This window comes from Laetiporus sulphureus, assembly GCF_001632365.1.
Source record: "Laetiporus sulphureus 93-53 unplaced genomic scaffold LAESUscaffold_31, whole genome shotgun sequence".
Taxonomy (NCBI): Eukaryota; Fungi; Basidiomycota; class Agaricomycetes; order Polyporales; family Laetiporaceae; genus Laetiporus; species Laetiporus sulphureus.
Genome location: NW_024468540.1, coordinates 244168 through 258561, shown reverse-complemented (window position 1 = coordinate 258561; position 14394 = coordinate 244168). Strand labels below are relative to the sequence as shown.

Genomic DNA, 14394 nt, shown 5'->3' with positions numbered 1-14394 from the left:
AACTAGCACGTCAGCTGAGAGATGGGAACGCGGCCGCCAGAAGGAATGCATTCTGCCCGATCAGGCCCCGCGCTGATGGATTGGACTTCGACAGCAAGTGTAGCGAGGCGGTGAGAACTACCGACTTTGGCGAGTAGATCGCTTCCTTCGCCTGCAGAGCCTCCACGCTGCCGCAAGGCATCCACCACGCATCCGACGATGGACTTATAACCTTTCAATATCGAGAGAACAGATAAGTGGCCAGCTCGCTCGGTGAGCAGCGGCACACACCTGCCAGCAGCTCAATGTGACCAATCCTGAGACTGTGCATTCATAAGCTCCGAGCGTCAAGCGATGCGGGGTACGGGAGAAACTATCTGAAAAAAGACATAGGCCGGATGTGGGCATCTGTATCTGAGATCCATGCGGGGACATGGTAAAGATGCTGTGTTTTCGAGTCTTCTCCCTACAGTCGAACTTCTACCTATGGCAAGACCCATGCCGCATTCGTTGACGTCCCGCGCTGAATTCCGCCTTCGCGAAAATTCCTGAGTTCTCGATTTCTTGTCGCAAAGGATTGCTATGAAAGCCATCCACGAGATCCGGAGGCCAAACCTTGTCGAGTAAACATCAGCGCCGGGCAATCACAAGACCGTTCAGGCACAAGACCGACTGGTGGCGCAGCCTAAGAGGCGGCCGACGTCGTTTGGGAGCATTCCAGGACACAACATCCAGCGTAAACAGTTGAACGTTGGAGTCAGACACAGCATGGCAAAGAATCTTGCTTTTGAAAGAGTTTGATGCTTGGAATGAAGCTTGGCAGTCAAAAGTGCGATCGAGAGCACTGGTCCATCGAAACGACTTGATGTCGTAAAAATAGCAGCTTTAGCGTCGGAATGCAAATTTCCAAGACCGCGCTCCATTACGGCATTTTTATCTTCATGTAATGTGCATGCTCGGCATGGACGAATGCGAGATACTGTTTCACATGTCATTACGTAAAGGCCGTACGGGAGAACCCAAAGATATATCATCAACTCTTGATGCATTGATGGTGAGCGATACAATGGTGAAGCCAGGTGATGTCGCATTGCCAGTAATCCAATGGTTGGCTGCTACCATCACGCATCAAGCTCAAGACCGAGCATGGAAAGATGCGCGCTTGCAAAGGCTTGTATCAAGGAAAGCGCCTCGGATGTTTCGTCCAATAGCCAGCCAATGGGCGCGGGTCGTACTGTATATACCGGCGTGTCTTCGCCCACATAGCATTTCGAAGCTTAGATTAGTGACTGAACTAGCAATTTCAGCTGGAAGAGGCTGACGATGCGAGCGAACCAGCCTCTTTGCACTGAATGGCGTAAGCGACCAAGAACATTGCAGAACAGGCAATAGCACGTTGAAGATTCAATATTGACAGTCTTCCGAACATCTAATCGGCAAAGCCAGCTGCGAGAGAAGCTAACGCATTGGATTTGAAGACATCTATTGTCACCGGCTGGTACAAGTCGCAGACGTAATTTGCCATTCGGAGGTGCTCAGTGTCGAGAGGTTGTCGGATAGCAATCAAGCCCATCAGCGCCGGGGCTCTACACAGGAAAAGAAGATGTCCGCAGTGTCCGGCGAATCACGGGGAATTAACTGCCTAGCCATGGTGCCAGAACGTCCTGTCTAGCCGCAGTCCTCAATCAAAGCAGTCAGTGTCTCAATCACCCTAGATGAAGAAGCAGACTCGGTAGTCAAGATCATGAAGATGATCAAGAGGCGATGAGGGCACATCACCCGAGTCGGTCTTCTAGGGCATCCATTCTTCATCGGCTCCCCGCAACAAAGCCCCCAGAGCGTGCACTAAATCAGGCAGACAGTGAAGAAGCCGAGAGATGGTACAAGAAGGAGGTGGGCCCTGCAGGTCAGGGATGTCGCTTTTGATTCATTGCTGTCAGCAATCGCCGGATGATCCCGCGGTGCGCAATTAGCTCGTTTCTAGCCATATAGCTTCAGTATAATTGCTGCCCGTTCGTGCTGTTCTCGACAGATGAAGGAAAGGCAGTGATGGAGCACACGGCGAGTCAGACAGGCTTTACTCGCGAAACCCGCAGCCTGTGGGTTTCGCGAGTAAGGTCTGTCGGGTCCGACGTGCGTGAACTCACCTCGTTTTCCAGCATTTAAGCATATCTACCAAACTTCGGCATAGATAAATCAATGCAATCAACATGGGGATGACGGCATACTTCAGCTAGGACGTCGACATTGAAGATTAGCGTACTCATGAGAAATCGTTAAAAATATCACGTGCTTGAGCGCTCAATATTTGACGCGCCTGTGGCGGCGAGCCACAGACGCGTGAACATTTGGCGAAGACCTCATATACATGACAGTCAATATCTATGATCCAGGTGCTACATTAATAAATAAGATACAGTCAAACTTAGGTAATATATGTAGGAATGGAGCACTGGTGCAGGTCTGTAGTCCTAGTGGTACAATACCTATGTGATGTATATAAACAAATAGGTTCCCATCTGAGGAGCAAGAATGTGAGTCCTCCGTCCTCGGACCTGTTTTATCTGGTCGACAGGGACACGCACAAATTAACAGATGGACATGTGTAGAGCATGATACGCCAATATTAGTCATTACAGGATGTCGGCGTCTTTCATGTAATTGCGCTGAATGCCATCCCGCACTGCAACGCAAGCAAGTTAGCGATCATCCACTTATCAGATGCGCCAGCAGAGCGATAAGAAGAATTGAATAGGAGAAAATTTAACTCCATATGCGTACCTGTAGCAACGGTGATAGCTGTCGCCTTCGTGTCCTATATATCATGCCAAGTATCAAAAGATCACTCAAAGGAAAGCCGCTAGGCAGACAGCAAGGCTCACAATGACAGATGTAAGATATGAGTAGAAAGTTCGTTTCTCAGGCGACTGCTTCATGAACACGTCCTTGAATTGCTGGCGGAAATCTGCGAAAGTGTGAGACCGATACGTGAACTCCGATGGGCGCTATACGCACACTTTGCGACGGACTGGGCGTCGTTCGGCCGATCACCATAGCTGGGAACGTACTTGACGACCCGGACGCCGCGCGACAGCTTCTTCTGCAGGAGGTCGCACTTGTTCAAGAACTGTTCCCACGCACACGACGGGGGATATGTCAGCGACAGGGGGGGACAAGTCATACAGCGCAACAGGGACGCACCAGAATTAGCTGCACATGACGAAGCAGCTTGGACCCGCATACCGCCTTCCAAATCATGAGGCTGTCCTGGAGACGATTCACGCGGTGATCCTCCGCGAGTCGCTCATCAAAGCAGCTGATGGGCGCAAGAAAGATGAGCGCATGGATATCGTCGAAGTACGGGTACCAGGCATGCCGCTGTGTACAGTGTCGGTCAGATGAGCTGATGATCGCAGAATAATGCATGATGCACGCACGGAGGACCGAGCTCCGCCTACATCGTAGAGAATCCACTCGCGTCCCGCGTCAACGCCTCCTGAGTTGATCAATGAGCGAGATGCAATGGTGCCGCAGTCTGCAGAAGTGATGAGGCGATACGCACCTTTATCAAACTTGAATCGGTACTCCTGCACTCCCATGGTCCGCAGACGAGCTCGCACGACGTCTTCGTCAGAAGGTTCATAATCACGTGCTGCAACACGAGCAACGTCGTTGAGGAAGCTGCAATCACAGATACCGAGCTCGTCAATCAGTGCCCCGCGGAGAGCGTGTCCACAGTAGAAATGGGCTCACAACCCCGGACCCTCCTCCAGACGGGACTTGACTTTCCGGCGCGCCAAGATAGCTTGCACGTCGGGATCCGCCCACAACGCCACCATGTCTTCCGCGGATGATGAGATGATCTCAGCGGCTGTCTGTGCTTGTGGCTCGCACTCGCCGGTGTGAGAGGACCAATCAGCGTCGTCATCGCTGTCATCGCGATTCATGAATGCAAATGGTGAAATCGGTCGTCCACGTCGCCTGTCGTATGGCTATGTGCCGTTAATAAAGACGGAAATAAGGGAGATCGTGAGGAAATTAACGCACCTTTCTCTTATTCGACATGGCGTTCTCATCTGCATCGCCCGCATCCTCTCTCGAACCTAGCGAGGCCCGTCTCACTGCATTGTAGCTAGACTTGACACGATTGAGTGCAGACTTCCACCCTGTCCGGCTTGTGATGAAGAATTCACGCGGACGACGTTCAGCAAGATCTTCTTGGCGTGTCCATGGAGCAGCATCCCCTCTAAATCCCGGGGCCTCACTTGTAGCTGCACCAAGGCTCTGCTCCAGATCGCGTTGCACATGTCGCAACGGTGCCAGACGTAATTGGAGAACACGGTGCTTATCCGTCAATGTCGAAAATGACGATGCCTCTTCTTCGCCGTCTCCATCATCCTCAGTGTCAGGATCAAGGTCCCCTGCAACAGGGTTGACCAGTGTATTTTCCGTGTCGATGGAAGGGCTGTACTTGGTACGAGCGGTAGAGGGCCGAGGTAGAGTGCTCGCCTTATCTGAAACGGTAGGGCGGACCTGTGCAGTGGAAGGTCGAGTGTGCGATCGAGCCGGCGACATGGAGCGTGTGGACTGCGGTTGCGATCGTGAATCTGACAGTTCCTTGCCGAGTGTGTCTAGAATTGTGTTGATGGAGCGGACGAGATTAAGGTGGATGACTGCACGCCATGCGGAACGCTCTTGCAAGAAAGACGAATATGCATATGCCATTTGGAAATCTGTAAAACGCTGACATCAGCACGCGGTCATACAGTCGGTGACCGATGGATGAGAAATCAGGACAGCGGAAGTGCTACGACGTAGACGATCTTTCAGCTCTAGGAACAGTCTTGAACTCTTCCTGGAGCTGGAGAAGACCTGCGCCCTCGCAATAATACGCCGGAATCTCTTCATGGCGAAAGCAGTGCAGTAGGAATAGGACATACTTTTCACAGTAGTCGACTTGCCACTCTCGCTCTGCCCGAGCAGAAGCACCTTGACGGGCTTGCCACGCTTTTTCATGGCCTGCTTTTCTGCCTTGATGTGCGCGTCGATCTGCTCGCTGATCAGACGAGCTTGTGCCTCTCTCTGTTCCCGGGCCCAACGATCGGCGGGTGACTCGTCCTTGGGGGGTGCCATCGCGAGCGTCAACGGGTCGGGTGAGTCCATCGTCAGGACGGCCATGATGGTCGGGAGCAAGAACACGGAAGGACGATCCCAATGACTACGAAAACGGTATATCCTGAGAATACGGATAGAGGACGAGCTGGACTCCGACGTTATGACAGATTGAACGGCGCGTGCATGATGTGGAGAGAATTACACTGCTGCTACGTGGGCCGTATCGCCGCATTGTAACTTTATGAAGAGACATCGCTACCAAAAGGGCTGTTGCTGGTGGGAACGCAGGAAGTGAAACGCACCGAGACCCGGACATCATCATGATGGCGCCAGTGTCCGCGCTCAATCCTGACCTAATATCACATTTTCCATGTGATGGACCGCTGTACAGCATGGCTGCCCAGCCGCCTCACTGCGCGATCCACACATACAAGCGGGATATCTGACAAGCTAACTTGCAGAGAAATGATGGTGTCTCGTTAGGTGCGGCAATGTGCACCCAGGAACGCGTCTCGCCTTTCACGGTCACGTGTGGACCAGTCGCGGTGGCCGTCCGACTGTACGCTTCTGTCTTATTGTCTTCAGCAACCTTCCTCTCCTCGAGGTCCACTAGAAGTTTTCGTTCTCGCCGTTCAGACTCCTCTGGTCGCCATCTTGAGGTTGTCGCTGGATTGCGACTGCTTCGCTACAAGGCACAAATCTCAGCTGACTCCACATCGCTCCACTTGCAGCCGAAACGTACAGAGACGATCCTTCAAAGCTTCAAGCTTCGAAGCTCAGCTTTATCAAACTTCCGACGTGTATATCCGGTACAATGGCACAGAGGGACCCTTTCTTTCTGTTTGAAATTTGCGATTTCCCTGCGTTGTGCACCTAGTAGGATGCTCATACTACGTGGAGGCAAACGATGATGGCACCGTCGAAAGAACCAAGTGGCATACTTAATGCGCAGAGTCGTGTTCCGGCTTTGCTTTCTCCCCGCCCCTGAGTTCAGTGTAATCACGCTCTTCGTCAGTTGATGTGCCTGCCATTGATATTCAAGCCGGTTGCTCTTGCCAAGCCATTCCCACCATCTGCCATTTCAAATGCTTACTGAAGAGACAACCTCGATGGCGTAACACCGGAATCTGTGCCACAAATTCAAATATGATAGTCACATTGAAGGGATGCGTTCATTCTGCACGTAACAGCCCATTCTCCGCTTGGTCTTGCTGCCGTCACTGTCCGCTCAACGGCTTTCCGTCGTGCTGCCGTCCTGATGAACTGAGATTTGATGTGACTTCACTGCACCGGTGAGGGACAATCAGGATCCGAGCGATGGGCAATCAAACTGACGTTGAAGCTTCCCTCTCATCTCCGCCTGCGAAGATACACCGACGAGCATTACCATATTGCTCCATCGCCTGAATCTGTAAGAAGCGCACAGTTAGCGTGGTGAATCGAAGTGTGTTCAATGCCATCGTCACCAGTCGAGCATCCTTTCCTGCTTTTGCTTGCCGGGGCTATCCCCAACATTGCATCAGGCTCTGGATGTAATGCGCAGTAAATCCGAAGCTCACGCTAAAATCTCGGCATACCGCTGAATAAACAATCCCTTGAGCGATTCGATCCTTGCAAGTCGTCCATGGCCAGTGTAGCATGCCGCCAACTACTTGTCAAGAAGCGATACTGATTGCTACAAGAATTAAAAGTACTTTGCTCACGTACTGGACATGCATCTCCTCTCCTCGGTCTTCAATATGGTGCTACGAAACTGAGCCACCATTCTATTCCTGTGCGGGCGCGTATCAAGAGGTTACGGCCCTAGAAGTAAGGGCACCCGCCGCTCCAAATCCGCTTCCATAATTGTTTCCAAAACTCCCGGTCAGCAGTAGTGCGAGGTCAACAGAACGGCCGCCGCTCTCATTATATGTGTACATTGTATATGTCTGTTGCATATAAACTTGAGGCTTGATTGCATTGAAGATTCAACGATGATTTTCGGGGAGGCTTCCAAGCTTTACTAAATATTAACAGGATTTCGAAATACATGATGCACGCTAACGAAAGAAATACCGAACTTCTCAATCGTGCTTCCTACAGGGACCTTACAGCGCGAGCTGGTCAAAGATCAATTACCTCCACCTAATTCGTTCCGCCAGTCTCGCCTTGTTTTCGAGGCGTGTTTTCTCACCTACAACGGATGGAGATGAAGTAGCCGTAATGTCTCGGACACATTAGATGCTCACCATCTCATGAACCTTCAGAGCGTGTTGACCTACGGATAAATGGAGGCTCAACGTCAACAAAAGCTGGTAGAGAATGTATCGCGTGCGTCATACCGGTGTCATCATTGTACTCCATCGTTGCATGCAAATCCAGCTAGACGATATGAGTGGGCTTCTACCGCACGAAGGGATAGGAACCTTACTGGGTTATCCGTATCAGGGGTTAGCAGGAGGCCGTAGAGAATCTGCAAGATGACGCTGTTCACCGTGGATCAGCACTTAGATCACTTCAACATGATGACCTGCACCAGAAAATGTTCACCTCATTGTCATGTCGACAAGCCAGCCTCTGTCCAATGCAGCATGGCACACTTTCCCGTGACGATTGATGTTGGGGTGCAGAATAGGAGTTATGAATCGACTGAAGGATGGGTAAGTGTCATGCACGTCCTTGCAAGAACCGAAATGCATACATTTCCGGAGCCACCTGAGGATAGCTCTCGCCGAAATCAACGTACGCCAAAAATGTACCGCCGTCGTAAGGGGACTGATGCAGCCCAATGGTCATTGAAGTTGGACGTAAATCATTAGCGGAAGTTACGTACCCCATGAGGAGCCTCTATGACAACCTAACGAACAAGTCAATCGATGACTTTGCGGTCACCAGTTAGAGTAATCACCTTCCAGAACGCCAGATCATCGCCAGCATAGATGTCAATTGCCGCTGTGAAAGAAATTAGCTTCACCGTGCTCGGGAAAATTACTTGGCAGTTTACTAACGATGTGGTGAGTTAACAATGTTGCGAATTTCCTGCATAAGACGCCGTTGTCTGTCAGTCGACGGCGGAATGCTCCGTGCTGCAGCTTTCTGCGCGGCTCGCAGCGGCTCGTGAAGGCGCTACGATAAAGGACCAGTATGTCAGTTTGTATGTGTACGGACGACCAAAAGTGGGATCCTACAGCATGTGGCTTGCGTTGAGGGCATGTTTCAGCGGTCACAACGTCCACCTGAGAAACGTTGAGCTGCGGCGTTCAGAGGAAGAATGATACGTACAGGATATGTCCACGTGTCGTTATACTTCATAAGCTGCCATGGCTGACTCACGACGGGCTTGGGAGGCTGCAAAGGCGAAATCAGGTGCATATAACACAAGGATCATTACCAGAACCCACTCGCGGAACCCGATCCTTGGACCAAAGAACAGTTTCGAGTGCAACGATATTCAAGGCATTCTCGAGCTTGCAAATGTCATAGTAGTGTTAGATGATTTCTCACGTGTAATAACACGTTATGCATACCGTGTCAACCTTGAAGGAGTATCCTCCAGTGACCACAGATATAGGATGCAGAATGTTCCTGAGTCCGCCGGTTTGCATCGCGATGGAATCAACAATAACGTTGGACCTCTGCAGTTGGGCAGTAACGACGTGACTTTTAATCTTCGAATTGACATCCACTCCTATGTGAAAAAACGACCAATCAGAGCGTACATACGCCATATTTCACGTAGATTGGCTTACCGTCCGTCAAACAGATAATTCTCGATGCGGCGGAAGGATGCTGGGGTAAAGGAGGATTATCACATGATCACGGAAGACGCCATGATTGTATCCACACCTCCGCCTTGAACCTTTCCAGCATAGTATGTGCGACATGAAGACTGTCGAAAAGAGGTGTGTCGCCGTCGGCCTGCGATGAAAAAAAGGATGAATCACTTCATTGAATCAGAGTGATTTTTTTGCACCCACTTTGACATTTTGAAGTGTATTGCGGAACTCTTCTTTGAGGAGCGTAATCGGCTTAAAAATGTATCTTCAGATAAGCCCTTAACGGGTAGTCGCCACACTTACTTGGACTTCACGAACTTCTTTTCCGAATGTGACTATCCCTGGGATCTCAATTCAACATTGACAGCAATGCCGCACTGATGACACATTACCTATGGCCACCGGATAATTGAATGCCTCCGACTTGTCGACGAAACTAATCATGAAGGTTTTCAGTATGAGCGCTCTTGTAGAGTGTTCGAGTACCCACGCTTCGAATGCTTGTTTGACAATGTCTAATCTGAGAGCGATCCGGGATTAGGCTTTGGAATAAGTACATATAGCACACGTACCTGCTCAGTGATCGGGAATCCGCGCGGAGCCGCTCTGAACCTGAGGCTATATGATGCCATGCTGCCATCCCTGATTAGACACACAGATGCCACTGTGAAACAACAAAGTGAATACGACTCACCGCGGCGATCCAAAGTCAGCGAATCGGCTGGCAATTTACCCGCTATTTGTTCCGTTTCGGAACTTAGACTGGAGGTCAGGGTCTGAGGCATGAGAGCACTGCCACGCATGCTGCCGTCACCATAATCCTTCAGTCCTGGGAAAACATAAATTTAGGACATATGGTCAGTGCTATCTGTCACAAACCGTGCCACATTCTCGTTGAAGATGGTTTACGGTCCCAGAAAGACCACTCGTCCAGCAAGATAGAGAGCAATGATTTCGGTCGCGGATGTGCAATGTACAGATATTCTTGACTATAATGGCGGATCTTCACGAGGAGCGGCTTTTGTGGTTGCAAGAAAGCCCGCGGCCTCCCATTCCTGAAATCAAGAGCAGACCGTTGGATGCTTCTCATTGGCATCAAGTCGTAACCACGGTTCAGTTCCACCGTCGGGTCCATTGGTGAGGTATTGTGAGCCTTGAGCCATGCCTCTATACTGCTACGCTCGTAGACGAGTCCTGTAAAAGAGATCCATCAGAGTTCTCAAAACCTGAGCGCAAAACTCATACCATCGCTTGCTTGGACAGGATCCCGGAAGATTTCGCCACTCAACGGGTCAATTAGATTCTGTGATGAGACGTATATCAGTCCTGCATTGAGTGCATGTGTCAACAGTAAAAAGACTCACCATCGGTATATTACGTGCAGTGCGAACACTAGAGACTTCACGAGCAGTGGCTGCCTGTTTCATCAGATGCTCGACAAGCTGGTCTTTCATAGCAGGATATTCCGTCGCGGCGATGAAGTCTTCCAAGATATGCAACCTGGACAAGGTGATTACTGCTAACTAATGTTCGAATTCCAGGAAGACTACTCACATCGACGTGGCACAATTGTTACCGGACTGGCTCATCTGCCAGTGTTGACGAATGTACAAAACCTTTAGCTCATCAATGACTGCTTCAACTCTTTCTCTCCTGGAGATGTTATTGTCGTTACCCCACCAAGACCTCTGTGTCGCAACCTGTCCATGATAGACATGCCGGACGATGCTAGGCATACAATCCAAGTTGATGAGATGCTCCTTCGCTGCAGGACGCCAACAGCTTAAGCGAAGATTGACAATATCACTAACACGCGCATACCTCGAGTCAGAGCAGCTTGTATTTCTCCTCTACCTTGCCGTGCGGCAATTTGTTCGCGAACATATTTCAAAGCAGCTTCATCTGGATCATTCTGCTCTTCGAAATCGTCATCCGGATTGAAGTTTTCTTCCATAGAACGAGATATATCTAAGGCGACCACTGCGTCGTTGGTTGTAATCATGCTTACAAATTGGGTGTCCAATAGTCAAGAACTCACCAATGGCTTCCTCGATGTCCCTGGTGTCAACACGATCCATCCTGGCACTGCCAAAGGCATCAATGTCCCATTCACCTGCCCGTTTGCGCGCCTCAATGATTGGCTGCAGGCCGACAGCGAGCTGTGCAAGGAAACGCACTTGGCATCAATGTCCCGATCGTTCGAGAAGCGATGAACATACTGTATTAACGTCAACTCCAACCTCTCCTCCATGACATGGTCTCAAGAGAAAAACATCCTCGCCTGGAGGCGAACATGGTCCGCCACGTGAAACGTACACAGCGTTATACCCCGCCTGGTCCAGCGTTAATGAGGGTGTAGTCACAGGAGGATGCAAGCTCAGAGGCGCATGAATCTGCAACTCGACATTGGCCATGTCGATGGCAGCGGCCAAATGCAAGCTATTGAGCCTTCGAGACAGGACTGTAACGCGTGGGATTGCCTTATTGAGCACTGGGAGCTTCAGCGACCTTCGCGCGATTTGGAGGATTAGCGGCCGCAAGCTTGGCAAGGCCGGCTCGATCACCGGAATAGGCTCTGAGGGATTATATAGAGCACCTCCTTGTTGCCTGACGTTGGCTGCATTGCGCTCAACTATCCGACCTCCAAAGGCTACGGGATCCCTCAACGGCTCTCCAGATAGCTCGCTAGAACACAGTCAGTGTGAGATAGATGCATCCCTCAACGATTGCGCACGCTTACCAGGCAAGGGTGACATCCTGGAAGACAGGAATTGTGGAAATCTCTTGATCATGTTGCGGCAGGGTGAAGATTCGTTTGGTACGTTCGATAAGAACCCCGAACATTATTCGAGCACCTTCGAATACTCTTGAGGTATCACCTTTGGTGATCTGCGGATGCGCGACATCTAATGCAAGGTGATACATTGTGTCTGATAATGCTCGCATTTCTTCTGGTTGTACCGTCTCATTCTGTATCAAGATGTACAACGACCGGACCGCTGATGGGGATTGTTAGACCTGACAGTGGAACGAAGAAACGTGCATACCGGGAGGAAAGCACGTCAAAGCAAGGAGGTGATGAAGCATTCTGTGCTTCATATTCTGCTGCTCTGTATTCTGATCCGCGGTGCTATGCGAATTGTCTTAGCTGTAACAGTCGTGATGGCTGAAGGCTGATGTCTTACGATAGATAATTAGCGAAGACTAGCAAAGAAGATAAGAACGTTGCCATGCCGCGATCACTTTGCCCAACGGATGGTTGCTACAAATGGATAAATGTGCACATCAGATGGCCCAAATTTTCTGAAATCCTGAGGTGCTACTTACCCATTCCTCTCGGTACGTGTACACTGCCGCCTTTCCGACTCTCTTCCCGTCCGGTTCCTCATTTTTAGTCCCTCTTGTGACGTACAGCGTGAGCTGGCCACCATTTGGAATCTCAGAATCCAGGCCCAGATCTTCGATGGAAACAGCAGATGACTGGTTGAATATTGGCGACGACGCAGTGTGTAAGTAGAGTGAAGCTTGTGATCGAGTCACGGGGCGGTAGGGGCCATTTAGCTCGAAGCGACGTATTCCATCTGGCTCGTCATGACGAGAAGCACAGCAAATGGACACGATTGTCGAGTGTCGGAACGACACCACTCTGTAAAAGTGATACATCAAGCCGTGCTTTGACGAACTCAAACGTTTTCTTAACATACCCGGTGTTTGCCCTGCCAAACTATGGCGACATGATCATACAATTCTGTAGTGGGTGAAGTAACAGGTGACTGCTCACCATTCTGACGCTGAGCCCATGGCCGAAGTGTGCATACTTATTAGTAAGGATGGCAAGCACTGCAGATCAATGTCAGTGGGACAACTAGTCACCTTCACAAGTCGCACGTACACTCAGACTCATCAAGATTTATCATCTCGTCTGTTGCATTCGTGTAGCGTTCAGGCAGCGGGACCGTATCAATTACCGATCCCGAATACACAACGACTAAGTGAGGCTCTGCAGCGCGATGGTGAGATCAGCGCGATTTCTAATACGCACTGATGATAAAGAGGTTCATACTTCGCATATCGAACGGGACGGCCTCTGCTGAGAATGACGATCTCGGGCATCCAGCGGGACATCCCTGAGTGGATGATGTTCGGGCAAAATAGCAATGTGCATGAAAGATGTGCTTGCACCTACATGCATAGAAACAGAGATGAAGTCAATCCAAGGGAATATATAGATTAATTAAAGACATACCCGGCATTCTAAAGGCACACAGTGAGCTAGGAAATGTGGAAAGTGAAACGGACAGCACACCTGCACCAAAGGACAATGTCTGATATTCTCAGCACCAGAAGCGGCGCTTTTATCTTCACCGGCTTTGATAATGCATTTCTCACAAGGGAATCCTATTCTCCGTAATTACGTGGTCAGAACAAGCTCGTTATTTCTCTGACACATCTGAAACAAATCCATACCGAATAATTCCATGCAAATTGGACACTCCATACTTGCCAGATCAGACAGAGAGTTGCGGAGTATTCCGTCACCTTACGTCGATAGATAATGAGCCGGCTATCAGTGTAAAATGGGAAGATTGTTACCGAGGGCAGCATGGGAATAACGACATTGAAAAAAACATCGCTGACCGTTGATCTCCCTGGAGCAATGAAGCTGCTCGAAACGGCCTTCTGCAGAATGAATGAGGACATGTATGCGCATGCTTGAGCCAAACGACCGTATACCTAAATAGATCTGATTCGCCACGGTGCATGCACATGACCCTCGAATCTTCTCTTCTTCCGCACTTTGATTCTCGTGATAATCTGCTGCAATAGGATAGTTCTCAAGCCAGCCCAGAGTCCGGGCGATCTCTCTGCGCACTTCACCCTGGCAGTGATCATGAGCAAATATCTGTGAGGAGAAACATGGAAGGCTAACCATGGGCAAATCGACACTAACGGAACTACCCTGGAATGCCATGAGCTTTCCCACCTCCTCATTCCCATCATTCCTATCGTTGCGAGCAAGCTCCGGGGTTACAACGGCTATCTTCACACGTTTCCTGGAAGGTGGCGGGTTGTCGACGGTGGCGGAGCTGGTAGGTTGTGCGTGCACTTGCTGCAAAGCCTTTGACTTTCTCTTGTTGCGATTTCCATTCTTCTTTCTTCCGATATTGTTGGAATTTGTGCGCGCCACATTCCCATCAACGACGGCGGATGCAGGAGGAGGTGAAACCAGAACTGGGGGCTCTGACCCGATATATGCACGTATGACTTCCTCAGCGTGGATCACATCCCCCACCTGGTCTTCAGGAAAGAGCTGAGATCCATCGGGAAGGGCCAGCGAAATCTGGGATGCTATCTCTCGGCCCAATCCTCTCCGGCGCACGATCTCCTCGGCAAGCTGGCCCACCGTGTGCGTTGATGCTATCGGAATCACCAGACGCCCTTGCGGGCGTCCTGAAACTGCCGGGACATCAACAAGAATACGTATCTTGGGCCCCTCCATTTATCGAGCGATATCGACTGCAGGATGATGGAGGTTCTCAAGACG

The 14394-nt window shown here is 50.3% G+C and overlaps 2 protein-coding genes across 2 annotated transcripts; both read right to left on the bottom strand.

Moving 5' to 3' along the window:
• Positions 1 to 2368: 2368 nt before the first annotated feature.
• LAESUDRAFT_727830 (G-alpha-domain-containing protein) lies at positions 2369 to 5545 on the bottom strand. The gene is made up of 10 exons (XM_040909301.1): positions 4920 to 5545; positions 4027 to 4712; positions 3733 to 3971; positions 3542 to 3660; positions 3417 to 3475; positions 3181 to 3357; positions 2995 to 3106; positions 2862 to 2944; positions 2761 to 2794; positions 2369 to 2662 (listed from the first exon to the last, which is right to left on the bottom strand). The coding sequence occupies exons 1-10, from the start codon at positions 5155 to 5157 to the stop codon at positions 2613 to 2615; spliced, it is 1797 nt and encodes a 598-aa protein (XP_040762390.1). The 5' UTR covers positions 5158 to 5545; the 3' UTR covers positions 2369 to 2612.
• Positions 5546 to 7075: 1530 nt separating this feature from the next.
• Positions 7076 to 14373, bottom strand: LAESUDRAFT_814008 (uncharacterized protein). The gene is made up of 42 exons (XM_040914551.1): positions 13780 to 14373; positions 13584 to 13728; positions 13443 to 13529; positions 13317 to 13388; positions 13156 to 13247; positions 13096 to 13103; positions 12913 to 13031; positions 12742 to 12849; positions 12631 to 12689; positions 12554 to 12573; positions 12177 to 12495; positions 12035 to 12111; positions 11897 to 11979; positions 11590 to 11848; positions 11069 to 11534; positions 10888 to 11008; positions 10671 to 10829; positions 10404 to 10614; positions 10214 to 10349; positions 10095 to 10152; positions 9729 to 10043; positions 9544 to 9678; positions 9422 to 9482; positions 9340 to 9369; positions 9242 to 9285; positions 9153 to 9190; positions 9051 to 9101; positions 8920 to 8991; positions 8823 to 8862; positions 8601 to 8761; positions 8475 to 8540; positions 8356 to 8421; positions 8262 to 8309; positions 8082 to 8199; positions 7982 to 8025; positions 7907 to 7930; positions 7775 to 7848; positions 7624 to 7722; positions 7505 to 7559; positions 7416 to 7455; positions 7323 to 7351; positions 7076 to 7267 (listed from the first exon to the last, which is right to left on the bottom strand). The coding sequence occupies exons 1-42, from the start codon at positions 14347 to 14349 to the stop codon at positions 7205 to 7207; spliced, it is 4842 nt and encodes a 1613-aa protein (XP_040762389.1). The 5' UTR covers positions 14350 to 14373; the 3' UTR covers positions 7076 to 7204.
• Between the last annotated feature and the right edge of the window lie 21 nt (positions 14374 to 14394).

Bases quoted from the DNA above. Each gene is read 5' to 3' on its own strand.
- LAESUDRAFT_727830 (XM_040909301.1), bottom strand. From the start codon at position 5,157: ATGGCCGTCCTGACGATGGACTCACCCGACCCGTTGACGCTCGCGATG. The intron at 3,358-3,416 runs GTGCGTGCATCA...CACTGTACACAG, and splicing joins TAGGCGGAGCTCGGTCCTCC to CGGCATGCCTGGTACCCGTA. The intron at 2,795-2,861 runs GTGAGCCTTGCT...CATGATATATAG, and splicing joins CATATCTTACATCTGTCATT to GACACGAAGGCGACAGCTAT.
- LAESUDRAFT_814008 (XM_040914551.1), bottom strand. From the start codon at position 14,349: ATGGAGGGGCCCAAGATACGTATTCTTGTTGATGTCCCGGCAGTTTCA. The intron at 11,535-11,589 runs GTAAGCGTGCGC...ACTGTGTTCTAG, and splicing joins CAGGATGTCACCCTTGCCTG to CGAGCTATCTGGAGAGCCGT. The intron at 7,268-7,322 runs GTGAGCATCTAA...CATCCGTTGTAG, and splicing joins CTCTGAAGGTTCATGAGATG to GTGAGAAAACACGCCTCGAA.